The following is a 15,090-nucleotide window of genomic DNA, read 5'->3' on the forward strand; positions in this document are numbered from 1 at the left end:
GCTTAAAACTATATGGTTACGTCAAAGGATGTTATTCATAGTATTTCCATTGTGTTTTCTTTCCTGGATGCTCTGTAATGTATTCATGAGCACCAGCTTCTTATATGTCTCCTTAGCATAAAGCAAGAGAAGGTACATAATAAAGGGACATAACCCCAATAAAATGAGGAGATCAGAGTGGGATCCAAAGCTATGGACTGAACACATTTTCACATTAAAATATTAATTATTCTAAGGCAGAGCTTTTATGCTAAAGGCTGACTTTGAGTCCTTTATCAATGTCTCAGCCCCCCGTATACTTTGATTTGGACAGTTGGTGTTACCACTTTTTTAGCTTAAGTGCTATACAAAGGATTTTCCAAGACCCTCCATTCCACATAGATCATGTTCTCTAAGCCCCTTTCTCTGCATATTTTGGAGGTGCCTCAAACTCAATGACAGCATCAGCAGACAAACTTGAAAAACCCTTTTACTCAGGGTAAGTTAATGACTAAATTCCAATGACTCTTAGTTTATCAGAGATCTCCCTATCTCTAAAGAGATACAGACAATACTCTCCAATTAACAGCTAGAATTCTGTCATATCATCAGTTACCAGGGGATGCTGCTCCTTGCTTGAGCAGTCCAGAGAATCATACCACTTTCCAGTATCCAAGTACCAGAAAGTCTGCAGTACCAGAAAGCCTTCATTTCAAGGTTAATTTCCCCAAATCTACACTATGTGATGGTGCAAAAAGGTCCAGATGTTTTGATTAACAATCATCTTCCCTCCTCTCGCTCAGCTCCTAAAACACACAAACTAGCGTCAAAACTATTCTGTCTTCACGGGAGAGGCATGAATACTCCTAAAGACTCAAACTTTTGTGCACATCACTGCTCAGCATAGAGCTGGCTTACAATAGGGGCCCAGTCAAATGTTTCACATATATTGGATCAAACCTTTTAAGTACTAAATTAAAATAATCCTTCCAATGAAGGAAATCAGAGTTTCAGAAGAGGCTCTTGATACTGAATCTCTGACCAGCAACTGATGATGCAGTACATCTGTGATGCGGATTGGTTGTCAAACCTAGATTACCCAATCCGGGAGCAGAGAAGCAAATTCCTTGGTTGGTATTATTTAGGAGGGGGCTAAAGGAGGGTCTTAGTTCTCACTGACTGAGACTTGCCTGTTCCCCTGCCCCCTGTCCTCTCTGTTGTCCAGCATGGTGTGCTTGTGTTTCCTGGGAGGCTCCTGGATGACAGCTCTGATGTTGATATTGATGGTGCTGAGCCCTCCCCTGGCTTGGGCCATGGACACCTCATGTAAGTGCACTCCTGGGTGGTGAGCTATGATGGAGTGGGGGGAAAGAAAGAAATTAGTTTTGCCACTGTGTCCATGCCATGTGCCTTAGAAAATTGTGACATTTTCTTTAGTGATGGCCTACCTTTATCGTATAGATCCCCAATTCTATCCAAAACAAGAGGAGGCCGAATGCTTGCCCTCTCTATAAGAGCTGTGTAAGGGGCCTCCACATATAGAGGCCATTTCTTCTCAACTCTTCCCCAGTCAATCTCTCCAGGTTTGAGTTTTATTCCCTCAGGGTCTTGAGAAGACTCAGAAATAATGATTTCAAATTAATTCCCATAAGTGGTTCCCTTTATAATGTTGAGTTATGCTAGAAAATAAGAAAGTTTCTCCGAAAATTGGACAGAGAGTCAAAAGGAATTAGAAAGGTGTCTCCTAGAAGACCCTGTGTTATGTCTTCACAGGGTTAGTTATGTTGGTACCTCTCTGTAATATGCGAGGCTGTATCAAGGGTTCTCTCCCATTATCTCCTTTCCTTTCTCCGCACCTCAAAGTTTACAAGGCCTTTATCCCTGGACTGAAGGTTCTCTGACCAAAGTTGGGGCTAGTTTTATCTCTATTTCTCACCCTGGAGGTACAGCAGAGATCCTTAGTACTTGAAATGACATTTTAGATGAGAAGCACATATGGGAAGTTCTTTGGAGTCTTAAAGAACTTAAGATATTTTCTGAGAATCCGGCACAAGTTAATTTTTCATTATGAATCTATGTTGAACCTTTCTATGGTGTCTGTTTCTCCTGCATCTTTCTGTTCTGTGGCCTGAGCCCACAGGAAGGGATTCAACTAGTATAGGATAAATTATATGCAATTATGGCTTTGTAACCCAAAAATAGGCAACATCAGGAATTTCATATGGTTCCAACTATCTACCCCGAGCAGAATACAGAGTGCGTGAAGGTGTTTACATTTCATAGGACTGAAAGCCAAAATGCAAGTCAAGGGAATTTATTGGCTCACTGAGGTGTTGTCCCCAGATGGCATAGGTTTATTCCTCATGTTTTCTGTTTTTCTTTAATAGTCATGTTGGGTTGCCTCCACTTCCAGTTCCTATTCTTTCCTGAGCCATGCTGTCACCATTACTGTGAATCCCCCGTGTATGCAGAGACCTCAGCACTATCACAGATCTACAGGATGAGCTGAAACTTAATGAGATTTTTCTTTTTTCTTAAAATCACCCTTTCCTTACCTGTGATATTTTTCCAACAGTAGAAGGAGAAGGAGGTAGTTTGTGTGAATTTCTCATAGGAAGTGGAGGAGATATAATGTATCATCAGAGTAAAAGAATGTTGGACCTGAGCCCCTTCTTGCTTTCCAGGATCCTCACAATGACTGATTCTCGGAGCCCTGTGTTTATCCATTGTATCACACAGACATTTCTCTGAGCAGCTATGATGTACTAGGCTCTGTTCTGGGCTCAGTGAATTCTATTGGAATAGGCTAAAGATCATTAGCATCAAGGATTTTATGTAATGACAGAGGAGAAAGCCCGATAAACATTTAACAATAACAACAAAAATTCTGACAACAATAAGTACGCTGAAAAATAATACTGTTTCTGTGAAACAGACAGAATTGGATACACCTGACTTCAGTTCAAGTGTGTAGGGAGCTCTCCCTGAGGAAGTGACATTGAGTTGAGATATGACTGGTGACAGAAGCCAGGCAAGTGAAGGATGTACAGGACAAGTGTTGTAGGGGGAGAAAATAGGATAAAGGTCAAGTGTGGGAAGATGTTTGCTGAGTGTAAGGGACAGAAGGAAGGCTGGAGAAGCTGGAGTGTAGGGAGCAAGTTGGGGAGTGCTCTCAGTCACCACTACCATGTTTCCATCACTCAGGGAATGCCCCGTGTGACCCCATCATCAGTGATAAGTATTTTTGGATCAGCACCTTTGACTTATTTGTTTGTTTGATTGTTTAAGATTATAGGTATACATTTAGGCAGAGAATATCTTTTAAAGTTATTATTTAACTTCCATTTGGTTAGCATACAGCTTAATGTTAGTTTCAGATGTACAGTGTAGTGATTCAACACTTCTATACGCTACCTGGTGCTCATCTCAACTGTCCACCTTATTCCTTGGACTTATTTGGATAAACTTTTACATACATTGAAGTGTCATATAATATTTTCTCATTCATCACGTGACAGTTTTCAATGTCTTCAATTGGTAGTTCATTTGCAAACTCGGATGTAGCCCAAAGTCTTGCTAGGCAGTTTTTCAGGTTGGTTTATTAAATATTAGCTTTGTCATAACACTAGCCATTAACTTATTTCAGAAGATGTGGATTCATAGGCCTCTGTAAACTGCATCAAGAACAGAGTTTAAAAGTTTTTTATACTTGATCTTCATGGGATGAGAAAATTCCTTGTTCAAAGATTGCAATATAGACGTCATACTTGGTGGTGGGGCAGGGGGAGAATTAGAAGCCAAAGCTTTAATTTTTATAAGAATTTGAGGAGTACAGTATGTGGAACAATTATACAGGGACAATTAATTTCCAGGTTTCTCCCAGTCCAGCTTGCGTCTCATGAACGAAGCCCATTGATACAAAGTGGTTTTGAACCAAATAAAATATGTATCTGGTTATCCATATTATCTTTTTTGAAAACTAATGCACAAGTAAAATATTTGTCCCTTTCAGGCATCCTGGATTTTGGCTTTTTCCAGTGTCTGCCCACTTTGATTTGGGTAAGCCTGAAGCATTAGCACACCCAAGAGCAATCATCTTTTGGTTGGAATTCATAGTAAATTTTGATACTCTCTTGGTAGGCAGTATGAATTTTTTTTTTCAGAATCTGGTCTCAGTGAAGAGCCATTTATCCAGCAAAATAAATTTGTTCAGTATCAAAGGTGTTTTTTTTTTTTCCAGATATAATATTGGAAAAGTTTTCAGTGTAATTCTCAGCTGACATAGAATTAACATTGGCTTTTTTACCACAGATTTTTCAAGTGGTGTAACAGTGGTTCTCATATGGGGACTTCAGGGAACATTTGGCAATGTCTAGAGCCATTTTTGGTAGTCACTTGGTGCTTTTTTCTGACATCTGCTAGGTAGAGGCTAATGATGCTAATAAACAATCTACAACATACAGAACAGCCTTCCCACAAAAAATCTCTCGTCCAAAATGTCAAGAGTACTGATGTTGGAAACAGCGGTTTATACTCTGCTGCTTCTAAAACCTCTAGACTTACCCTTTATACACACACTCACCTTCCAATTCAGGTCTTTGTGGTGTAGTTTAGCTTATTTCATTACAAAAAATAATAAGATCAACAGTTCATAGATTGAACACTTTCTTGCTGAGTCCACTCATTCAATGCAAGCTGGAGATCTTCATCTTTTATTCTTTGCCTTATGCAATGTTTTATAAGATTTCATGATTTCTTGATCATCAGCATCTCTGTTAACTTTCGACAGCTTGCCTTATGAGTCATCAATTGTGACCGTCACAAGTATTTTTCTGTAAAATGTATCAAACTTGTGCAGTAATGCTACATTCTGTTCGGTTGATAATGTCAAAAGCTCCTTTTATTTGTCTCATTTTTAAAGGCACAAGTATTTTTAAACTATTTTTAAAATGTTCATGTCAATTCCACTTGAATAAAAAATTTTTTCTTAGTTCAATTAAACAGAAAATAAAACATCAAAATATATACATACATGTATGTATATGTATATTCATGTATGTATATGCATGTTTGTACATATGTTATGATGTGTGTGTGTTTATATATTGAAACTCCAGAAGCCCATGTGACTGACCAATAAGAGGTCTGACATGTTTGACCCTTTACCTCATCAGGGTAGATTTGGCAAAAGAGTTTGGCATCAAAACTTGTAAAAAGATCTGGTTTCCTAGGTTTCTGGAGTTTGGAAATTCCAGGTAAGGACTTGAGGAACTGTAGTGCAGTCATGGTTTTAATGTCCTTAAAACTCTTCAGTAGTTTCCCATTATGTGAAGTATGAAGTCAAAATCCCAACATCACCTGTAAGGCTTTTACTGCCAGCTCCGCGTGATTTCTCCAGTCTAACCTTTTGCCTTCCTTTGTCCCATTGTGCTTCAGTGAACTCCCTTTTTCCATTTTGTTGAGGAAGTTCATCAATTCTTTCAAGATTTTGCACATTGTATTACCTTTCCCTGAATTATCAAACACACACACACGCCCCCTAGTTCACATCTAGTTACTCTTTCCTGTCACATCCTAAACATCCCCCTTGAGACCACCTGTCTGGCGCCCTAAGGAAACAAAGATCATCCAGTTATCCTCTGCTCTAGAACTGCAGGCTTGTCTTGTGACATTTCTCCCCCCAGGTAAATAAAGTCCTGCCTGGCTGGGTTTTGTCCATCAATTTCCATAAATTTTCACCCGAGAGTGGAAGGGATGTGGGGGTGTTTCCCTTCTCTGGGTTCGCAGGGGTGACAGGCGCCTGAGCCACTCAGCCCAGACCAAGTGTTGGGTGGGGGTGGGGGAGGGGGACGCAGGGGGGACGTGTGTGAGGCCAGGAAAGGGCTGTGGGAGGCGAAGAGGGAGGTGGGTGTCTGTAGGGAGGAGGCCTCCAGGAGGAGGCAGTGAGGGGCAAATCCTCAGGCTGGGAGGTCCGCCTCTGAGCCCGGAACCCAGTGACCCTGAGTGGCTCCCAGGAGAGGGGTCACCTCCCTGCCTCCCTCTGCCCCTGCCGGCAGAGGAGAGAAGAGCCGTGGGTGCTGGTGGTTTGGGGGTGCGGGTGGGGCCCCGAGGGTTGGCGGCGTCAGTGTCTTCCAGGAGCCCACAGGTGACCGGGTCGCCCTGTCCCCACAGCACATTTCTTAACCATGTGGAAGTTCGAGTGTCATTATCCCAACGGGACGGAGCGGGTGCGATACCTGGCCAGATTTTTCTATAACCGGGAGGAGTTAGCTCGCTTTGACAACGAAGTGGGGGAGTACCGAGCGGTATCAGAGCTGGGGCGGCCAGACGCCAAGTACTGGAATGGGCAGAAGGAAGTCCTGGAGCGGAAGCGGACAGCGGTGGACTGGTTCTGCAGACACAACTACGGTGTTGGTGAGAGCTTCACGGTGCAGCGGCGAGGTGAGCGGGGCAGGGGGGCTGGGGCGGCCGGGGCTGCGCGTGTGCGACTGTGAGACAGAGACTGGGTCCCAGTGAGCCTACAGGGTGTTGAGCAAGAGCACGTCACGGGGATCCCTGCGAGAGTGCGACGTCAGGGAGGGTGTGCTGTGTCTGTGGGGTGGGGACAGTGTGGTGTGTCCTTGTGTGGCTGTGGGGACCATGTTTTGTGACTGTGGGGAAGGCGTGGTTGTGTCCATGTGTGACTGGGGACAGTGTGGCCGAGTCTCTGTGTGACTGTGAGGACCATATGGTTGTGACCGTGGGGACAGTGTGATTGCGTCCATGTGTGACTATGGGGACAGTGTGGTGAGTCCGTGTGTGACTGTGGGGAAGGCGTGGTTGTGTCCATGAGTGACTGTGGGGACAGCGTGGTTGTGTCCTTGTGTGGCTGTGGGGACAGTGTGGGAGGGGTGCCCTGTGAAGTGAGGGGGACAGAGAATGAGTGTGTGGGAAGGGGGGGGTGGTGCGTGTGGAGAGAGTGGGTGTGGGGGAGGCAACAGGAGGGGACATCGGGCATCCTTGGTGGCCCCTGGGGGGCTCAGGAGCTCCAGCTGGAGGGCACACTGGGCAGGTGGTTGGAGACCTGGGGAGGGAAGTGGAGGGTGTCCTGGTTGGGGTGAAGGTGTAGGGGAGGGGAGGGGAGGGGAGGGTTAAGAGATTGGGGAGATGTGAGGAGGCCGGTCACCTTCTGTCCCTGACACTCGCCCTTCTTTTTCTGAAGCCCCTGAAATACGTGGGCCTGTGTCTGTATGTGCTACCACTGCAGTGAGAAAAATGACCAGACTAACCGTTGAAGATTTGGGGGGACTTCTGAGGTCCCTCTGACATTTCTATTTTTTTTATGTTAATTTTTGAGGGAGAGATCCAGTAAGACAGAGTGGGAATGGGGGAAGAGCAGAGGGTGAGATAGAAAAAGTGCAAGCAGGGGAGGAGCAGAGAGAGAGAGGGAGATACAGAATCCCAAGGAGGCTCCAGGTTCTGAGCTGTCGCCCAGAGCCTGCGCTGGGATTCGAACCCAGAAACTGCCAGGTCATGACCTGAGCCAAGTGGGACCCTTAACTGACTGAGCCACCCAGGCTCCCCAAACCCTCCTGATGTTTCTGAGGCTTCTTTTAGGTCTCAACTTCCCGCTCTTTGTTCTCTTAAACTATGTATTCTTGCGTTCTTGAAATGAATGTGAAACCAGGTATCTTATTTATAATTTTGTTACTAAAGGTATTGATATTATTGTTTTTATAATGATGAAAGTATTTAAGGAGTTGCATATTATTTCTTTATATAGTTGTAACAATTCACCTCATGTTCCCCTTTGTTAGATCTTTTTTTCCCAATATTGCAAATACTCGGTTGAAATTTTATCTTTTTTTATTATTAATGTATATTCCTTTGATTTGAAGGTCCTTGGATTTTTTTTTTACATATCTATTGGCTAATTGTTGTTACTGATGTAAAAATTATCTACTATTATCTCGGGGATTCTGGTATATTTCTCAGTGATATTAGGTGTTTTCTATGCATAAGATTATTAATGCTTTGCTGATAGTCGATTCAGCATTTTCTCTAGTCTGTGGCTTATATTTTGACACTGTTTATTACTTTTCATGCTAGGAATGTAAACATTTATATTTAATGAAATATGCTACAAAAATTGTTAGCAAAGCTTTGTCATCAATCTTGAATCTACCATTTTACGATATTGTAAAAATGGTTTCACCATATATTTCCTTTCTTAAAAACAGTATTTATTGAGGCTAGTAGTGTAAGGGATTGTCTCTGCACTAAGGATACCCGTTAAATAGTCTCAGTCTCTTCCCTGAACTCAAATGTCAGCTTTCAAAGGGAGACAATTATACAGGTATAACAATTCCAATAACAGTAATTTTTTATACTGCACAGAAGGAGTGATCATCTGAGTGCAATTATGAGAACTTTTTTTTTTCAACGTTTATTTATTTTTTTGGGGACAGAGAGAGACAGAGCATGAATGGGGGAGGGGCAGAGAGAGAGGGAGACACAGAATCGGAAACAGGCTCCAGGCTCAGAGCCATCAGCCCAGAGCCTGACACGGGGCTTGAACTCACGGACCGGGAGATCCTGACCTGGCTGAAGTCGGACGCTTAACCGACTGCGCCACCCAGGCGCCCCAATGAGAACTTTTTAAAATCAATGAGTTTCCTTGTTCCTTTCCCTCTCTTTCAGGACTCACACTGTTCTTGCAATTAAACAAATAGGCTAGAGTATCACCTCTGTCTTTCCTGCTTCTGGGGGAGAACCATTTGTGTGGTGTTGTAAGGTGTGAGTGGAGCATTTCCAGGGTTTCATACTCTATTTCCCCATCAACCTCAAGCTGTTCTCCAATTTACTCAGACTGCTTTAAATAATATTTTCTCTGTAATTAAACAAGGTAATAAGTACTTAACATATATTGAAGGCTAAACTCCAATCATCACTTTACATACTTTAGGTGCATTAATCCTCACAGAACTGTAAGAGGTAAGTATTACTATCTCCTTCGATAGAGGAGAAAGCTGGGGTGCAGAGGAATGTAATATTCTTCTAGGATCAATCAGTAAGGAGCAGAGCCTATATTTGAGCTCACTCAGCCTGCTCCAGAAATCATGCTTTTAATTGAGACCCTATATCCCTTGCAAAATGTGTAAACACTTCAATTCTGCAAGGAATAACTACCTCACACTATGAAAAACAAACCCCACAAATTTCCTCAACATCTCTCAAACTTAATGGACCCGTACTGTCAGGATTGAATTCAAGACTCATGAGACTGGCTGGTACTGGGCCACGTGGCCAGCTTTGAGGGAGGCCTGCACGAGATGCAGCCTGGGACCAGAGACCGGAGGCAGGAGGGCAGCCAACCAGGGAGACTCACTCTGTCGTCCTCACTTAGTCCCGCTACCACTTGTCTTCTAGTTGAGCCGACAGTGACCGTGTTCCCCTCGAAGACGCAGCCCCTGCAGCACCACAACCTCCTGGTCTGCTCCGTGAATGGTTTCTATCCAGGCCACATTGAGGTCAAGTGGTTCCGGAACGGCCAGGAGGAGGAGACTGGGGTCGTGTCCACAGGCCTGATCCGTAATGGAGACTGGACCTTCCAGACCCTGGTGATGCTGGAAACAGTTCCTCAGAGTGGAGAGGTCTACACCTGCCACGTGGAGCATCCAAGTCGCACGAGCCCTCTCACCGTGGAGTGGAGTGAGAAGCTTTCTGATCCCATAAGTTCCTCACCCAGCAGGGAGGGGACTTTGCTTTGCCTTTTGTGCTTCTGGCACATCCTCTATTTATAGGACCTTCCGGGCAGGAGGGGAATACAATCTTGGCTCTGCCTTTTATTAGCTCTGTCACCCTGCACAAGTTACTTGAACTTCAAGGAGCTCCTCATCCATAGATATTGAAGTAGTGGATTTGTCAAAGCTGTGGTATTTAAAAAGTTCAATACCTAAACCTTGTATCTATGGAGTGGGATTTAAATTTTTCCCCCCAGAAATTGCCACTTACTCTATTTCTTCCAAGGCAGGCTTCATTCCTCATTCTCAATTTCTCAATCCAGAGTCTCCAGCAGGGGAGTTGGATTTGGGGTAAAAATCACTAAAGCTGCTTCTTCTCTCAGGGGCTCAGTCTGAATCTGCACAGAGCAAGATGCTGAGTGGAATCGGGGGCTTTGTTCTGGGTCTGCTCTTCCTGGTGGTGGGGCTGTTCATCTACTTCCGGAATCAGAAAGGTAAGGCACCTGTTGGTAGCTGGGCCTCCCTATAGACCTTGTGGGAGAGAAATACAGCTTTGATCGCATAAACTCCCTGTGGACCAGTGGCCTTGTAGGATGCGTTTCCTTCCCCATGTGACCTCAGATTTCCTAGATATCCAGAAAGCAAGGGTCCATGGTTACTGTGCTTCAGCATAAGAGGTTATGGGTTATAGAGATAAGAAAGAAGTTAACAAGACAGATATCTTGGCTTGGGGTCCTGGGCCAAATCAGGAAAAGCTATGAAAGCTAATGAAGCCACAACAGATTTGTGTGACAGAAACTTCACAGGCCACATCTCTCCCTTTCTGATCCCACTGGCATCATGCAATCTGGGTTGTGGTGTTAGGTGGGTCTGGGGTTGGGACCTTGTATGTGGGGACAGATTTACCTGTGTCTCTGTTAAGTGTATGTTTTCCCTTTTCTTTCCCAGGACACTCTGGGCTTCAGCCAACAGGTAATGCTCTTTGACCCTCTTTAGAGATAGAGTTGATTATCCTGGAACAGATGGTAGAGGTGAAAAGACAGAAACAATGTCAAAGACTTTGGATCTGACTTCTGCTCAGGCAGTTAACTGAAGCTTCTTCTCTCCACTTACTAAAAGGCCTGCACTGCAAATAGCTTTAGATCAGGATACTTAAGAAAGAATATGTTCTTCCTCTTACTGTAGTGCTTTAACACCAGGCCCTGAGAGAGGGGCGAGGAAGCTGCTTGTGGAGGTGGGTCTGGGAACAACACTCTGCTCTGTCTTCTGCAGGACTCCTGAGCTGAAGTGGAAATGCTGACACTCCAGGAAGAACCTTCTTTTCAGGCTTCTTCACACAGTCAAAACGTTTCCTGTTTGGCTCGTATTCTTCCACAAACACAGTGCTTTCTCAGGATTTGGTTTGCCCTGGGTTCAGTGACCCCGCAGAACCCATGCTTCCTGATGGCTCCCTCCACCCTGTCCTTGACCTGGAAGCCCCAGTACTGACTGCAGTTCCTTATCTTCATTCTCTCCCAGCTCCCTGTGTATTCAGCCCTTAATGCCTCCTTTACATTGGAACTCACCGCTGTACACGTGTCTTTATCAGCTTTTCTCAAATAAACATGGAGTGACAATCATCCGTTTCATATAGTTTCAAGGAAAAGAAGTAGCAAAAAAAAGGGAGAAAAGGAGGATTGCAACAAATTACAATATTGGTTTTTATTTATATTCCAGAATTTGGGTCAGATGTGGATCTGGAAGGTATCTGTGTATCATGTCCTTTTATACTTGGTCTTCTTCCATTCTGTAATTAGGCATGTTTTCTGGAGCTAGGAAATGGAGCTTCATGGCCCATATGATGCTGGTGTCCTACACCTGTGTGTTCTCAAAGACAAATCAGAAGTCCCTTTGCACAAAAGAGGGGACAAAAAATATCAGAAATCCACTAACTTATAATGATATGACACCCACAAAATTTTTGTCCTCACTTTGTTTCCTTTCCCAGATTTTTTATTTTACTTTTCATATTTTTATTTCATTTTATTTTTAAGTAGGCTCCACGGCCAATGTGGAGCTCAAACTCATGACCCTGAGATCAGGAGTGGAATGCTCCACTGACTGAGACTGCCAGGTGCCCCTTTCCTTGATTTTTCATATTAAAGTCTCTAAACCTGTGGAAACCCCTTTCATTAGCCTGACGGTGGGCTGTGTCTACACTTCCATCTCTTTGTGTCTCTCAGATAAACATCAGTGGCATGCTGACACTTTGACTTAGGGCACATCCTTCCCCATCCTTCCCCTTAGACCATCAGGACCAAGCCACACCTCTAGTGGGAAGAGTTATGTCTGAGGCCTTCCAGATTGTAAGCAAATGTATCGTCTGTACGGGAACATCCTGTATGGATCTCATCTTAGAAATCCAAGGCAATGCTGGGAAACAAAGAAGGAAATTATGAATACTCTGATGTGCATACAAACAGTGAAATACTATGTAGCTAGAAGAAAAAAATAACCCTTGCTTACAATAATCTCCACTTCTGTACAGGTAAGGAGAGTTTGTACAACACACAACATTTGTATAATAGGATCGAGGAAGAGAATAGGAATACATAGCTATATCAATTCAATTTATCTGCATCCATCTATCATTATCTCTTTCTCCATCATCTATTAAATCTATTTACTTTTTTATATATGACAATGAAAGGACTTTTAAAAAATGGTTGCCTCTTGGGCACAATGAGGGAATAGATTGAAGGGAATAGGAATGAAAGCTGAACGTTTCTGGAAGTGTCTTATTTGATAGATTTTTAATTACAAAAATTTCTTTTAGAGAGAGCGAGCCATTAGTGGGGACCAGGGGATCAGAGAGAGAGAGAGAGAGAGAGAATCTTAAGCAGGTTCACGTGAAGCCTGATGCAGGGTTCAAACTCATGAACCATGAGTACATGACCCGGGTCGAAATCGAGAGACGGAGGCTTAACCGACTGAGCCACCCAGGCACCCCTCTCATTTAATAGTGAGGAATTGGCAATATTTTATGTAATAAAACTTTACACAATACGTACAAATGAACCCAATTTAATGAAAGAAATGTGACAGAGAGTATATGATGGGAACAAACTAGACAAGGAAACCAAATATTTGTGTCTCTCGCATAAAACAATGTGGAATCATAATTATAAATCAATATACAGTTAAATTTCATAGGCTTCAGTAATATAAAAGAGTTAGAAAGGTTTCAGAGAAATGCAATGAAATTGTTTATGTAGATGATAAGTTCTGTTATCATATTCTGTCTGAAGAGTCAGTGTCAAATGTAAATTCAACCTAAAGAGCAGACAACAGATTCAGAAGTTTATTTCAAGGTAATAGACACTCAGACAATTTCTCCACGATCAGAGACAGCTATAAATTTCAAGCCAACTCAAAGTTTATGTATATTTCAGTCATATATTATGCACTATTTGTGTGAAACAGGTTATCATCCCCTGGGAATTTAATAAGCTAACAGTAACGTATGCAATATTTACATGGTTGGGATAAGTTCTGCTGATCCCAGGGTTGCAAGTTTACTTTTGTTTTGTTCCCTAAGATGAAGAAGTGAATTGCCTCATTTTATCTGAGACCTATGGTGTGACATTATAATATAGAATTAAAATGTATGGCAGGAGTATTTCAGTGGAGATGCTTTGTGTTGCTAGTGGAAAAACCCAATCTAATTGACTTTATTTTTCTTTAACTACTTGTCTCACAGAGCAGATAGACCCAAGGTACCTCATCTCTAGACTGGTTAATTCATCAGGCCAGTGGTGTCACCGGTGATGCAAGGACTTTGTATCTCATCTCCTTATCATACACCACTTGGCAGTGTTCCTGAAATGGTAGTAGGATGCCTGCAGCAGCTTTATGCTTCATTGTATCTCATAATTTCCAAAGGCAGGAAAAGGGAACTGCTCTTGTATGCTCTTATAAGGGTGATCTATACCTTTTTCAGGTGTTCCCAGTAGACCTACTTCCCACATGTTGAGAGGACCACAGGATTATGGCGATAGGCTCAGACAAATCATGCTTCATCCTTTTGGGAATGGGCTAGCCTCACCTGATGCGTTGGAAAGATGGGAGCAAATAATTTTCTTTGGAAAGAAAGCAATATTCGATGGGATAGATGAGAACAATTTCAGGCAGGGAAACTATAGTATCTGGTACTATCAGAATGTTACTATTTTTTTTAAAAAAGATTTTTTAATGTTTATTTATTTTTGAGAGAAAGACACAGAGCATAAGCAGGAGAGGGTCGGAGAGAGGGAGACACAGAGTTGGAAGCAGGTTCCAGGCTCTGAACTGTCACAACAGAGCCCCCGAAGAGTGGCTCAAACTCAGGAGTGGTGAGATCATGACCTGAGCTGAAGTCAGATGCTTAACCAACTGAGCCTCCCAGGCACCCCTAGAGTGTTAGTATTTTAAAGTATCTCCTCATAAAGGATGATACATTGTTGAGGGGAAGCATCAGTTTGTGATTTTTTTTTTAACAGAGAGTATTAAATGGCAGCTATAAACCCAATTACAATTAAAAACAGCAACTGAGGAAGAGGATTATTTGTTTGCTCTTAGAAATTAACCTGCTGAGACTTAATTTTGTAAAGAAAAGTATATTTTCCAGAAAATTTTCAAAGATAATGGAGAAGGGATGCTGGTGTCCCTTCGCTTCCCCATTGAATCCTCGGCTACAAATGTGTGCCTGTGATATGAGAACAGAAATACTGTGCGGTGCCGTGCCTGGAAAGCTGTACCATCAAAGGCCAGGCGGTAGAAGGCCGTGTCTTCGTTTACTTTGTTTGGAGGAGCATGCCATGAAGGTCATGCCTTAGTTTCCTTGAAGGCTGTGCCGTTTTTAACCCATGGAAAACACTAGAAATGTTTTATAAGGGCGAATTACCCAATTCTGTGATTTAAGTAGTTACTAGAGGACATTGACAGAAAAGAGTAAACATAGAAATCCATCATGATCTAAGTGACATTGCGACACATACTGTCTTTACATCCAACTTTTGTAGGAAACGGTCCCCGGTTGGGTTTTACTTCAATCGGGTACTGGTTTTGGCAGGCTTCTAGTGGAGGTCTTGTGGCCAGAAGTGGCTAGACCAGGGATGTGGAGGGGATCACATTAGACCAATAAGGAGGAACCCTCACACAGGAGTCATAAGATTGGGAGCTGTGCTAGTTTCTTAGGTGGCTGTCCCACACCCAAGAAAGACAACGTTGTATGAAGACAGGAATAAAGAGAGGGCATCAAGTTTCTGGGTCTTAATACCATTCTGGCCAGGGTACTAACTTCCAGCTGAAAGGGAGGCTTTCTCCTCTCTGGAGAGTAGACATGGGCTAGAGGATTATAGACTGAGAAATC

The 15,090-nt window shown here is 43.0% G+C and overlaps 1 protein-coding gene across 1 annotated transcript; it reads left to right on the top strand.

The window, feature by feature from the left end:
• Window positions 1-1,118: 1,118 nt before the first annotated feature.
• On the top strand, window positions 1,119-11,320 carry LOC106988545 (DLA class II histocompatibility antigen, DR-1 beta chain). Its single transcript, XM_053223359.1, has 5 exons — window positions 1,119-1,305; window positions 6,151-6,420; window positions 9,388-9,669; window positions 10,085-10,673; window positions 10,974-11,320. Exons 1-4 carry the CDS (start codon window positions 1,206-1,208, stop codon window positions 10,228-10,230), a joined length of 798 nt encoding a protein of 265 aa, XP_053079334.1. The 5' UTR covers window positions 1,119-1,205; the 3' UTR covers window positions 10,231-10,673; window positions 10,974-11,320.
• The last annotated feature ends 3,770 nt before the right edge of the window (window positions 11,321-15,090 follow it).

Source organism: Acinonyx jubatus, chromosome B2 (genome assembly GCF_027475565.1).
Source record: "Acinonyx jubatus isolate Ajub_Pintada_27869175 chromosome B2, VMU_Ajub_asm_v1.0, whole genome shotgun sequence".
NCBI lineage: Eukaryota > Metazoa > Chordata > Mammalia > Carnivora > Felidae > Acinonyx > Acinonyx jubatus.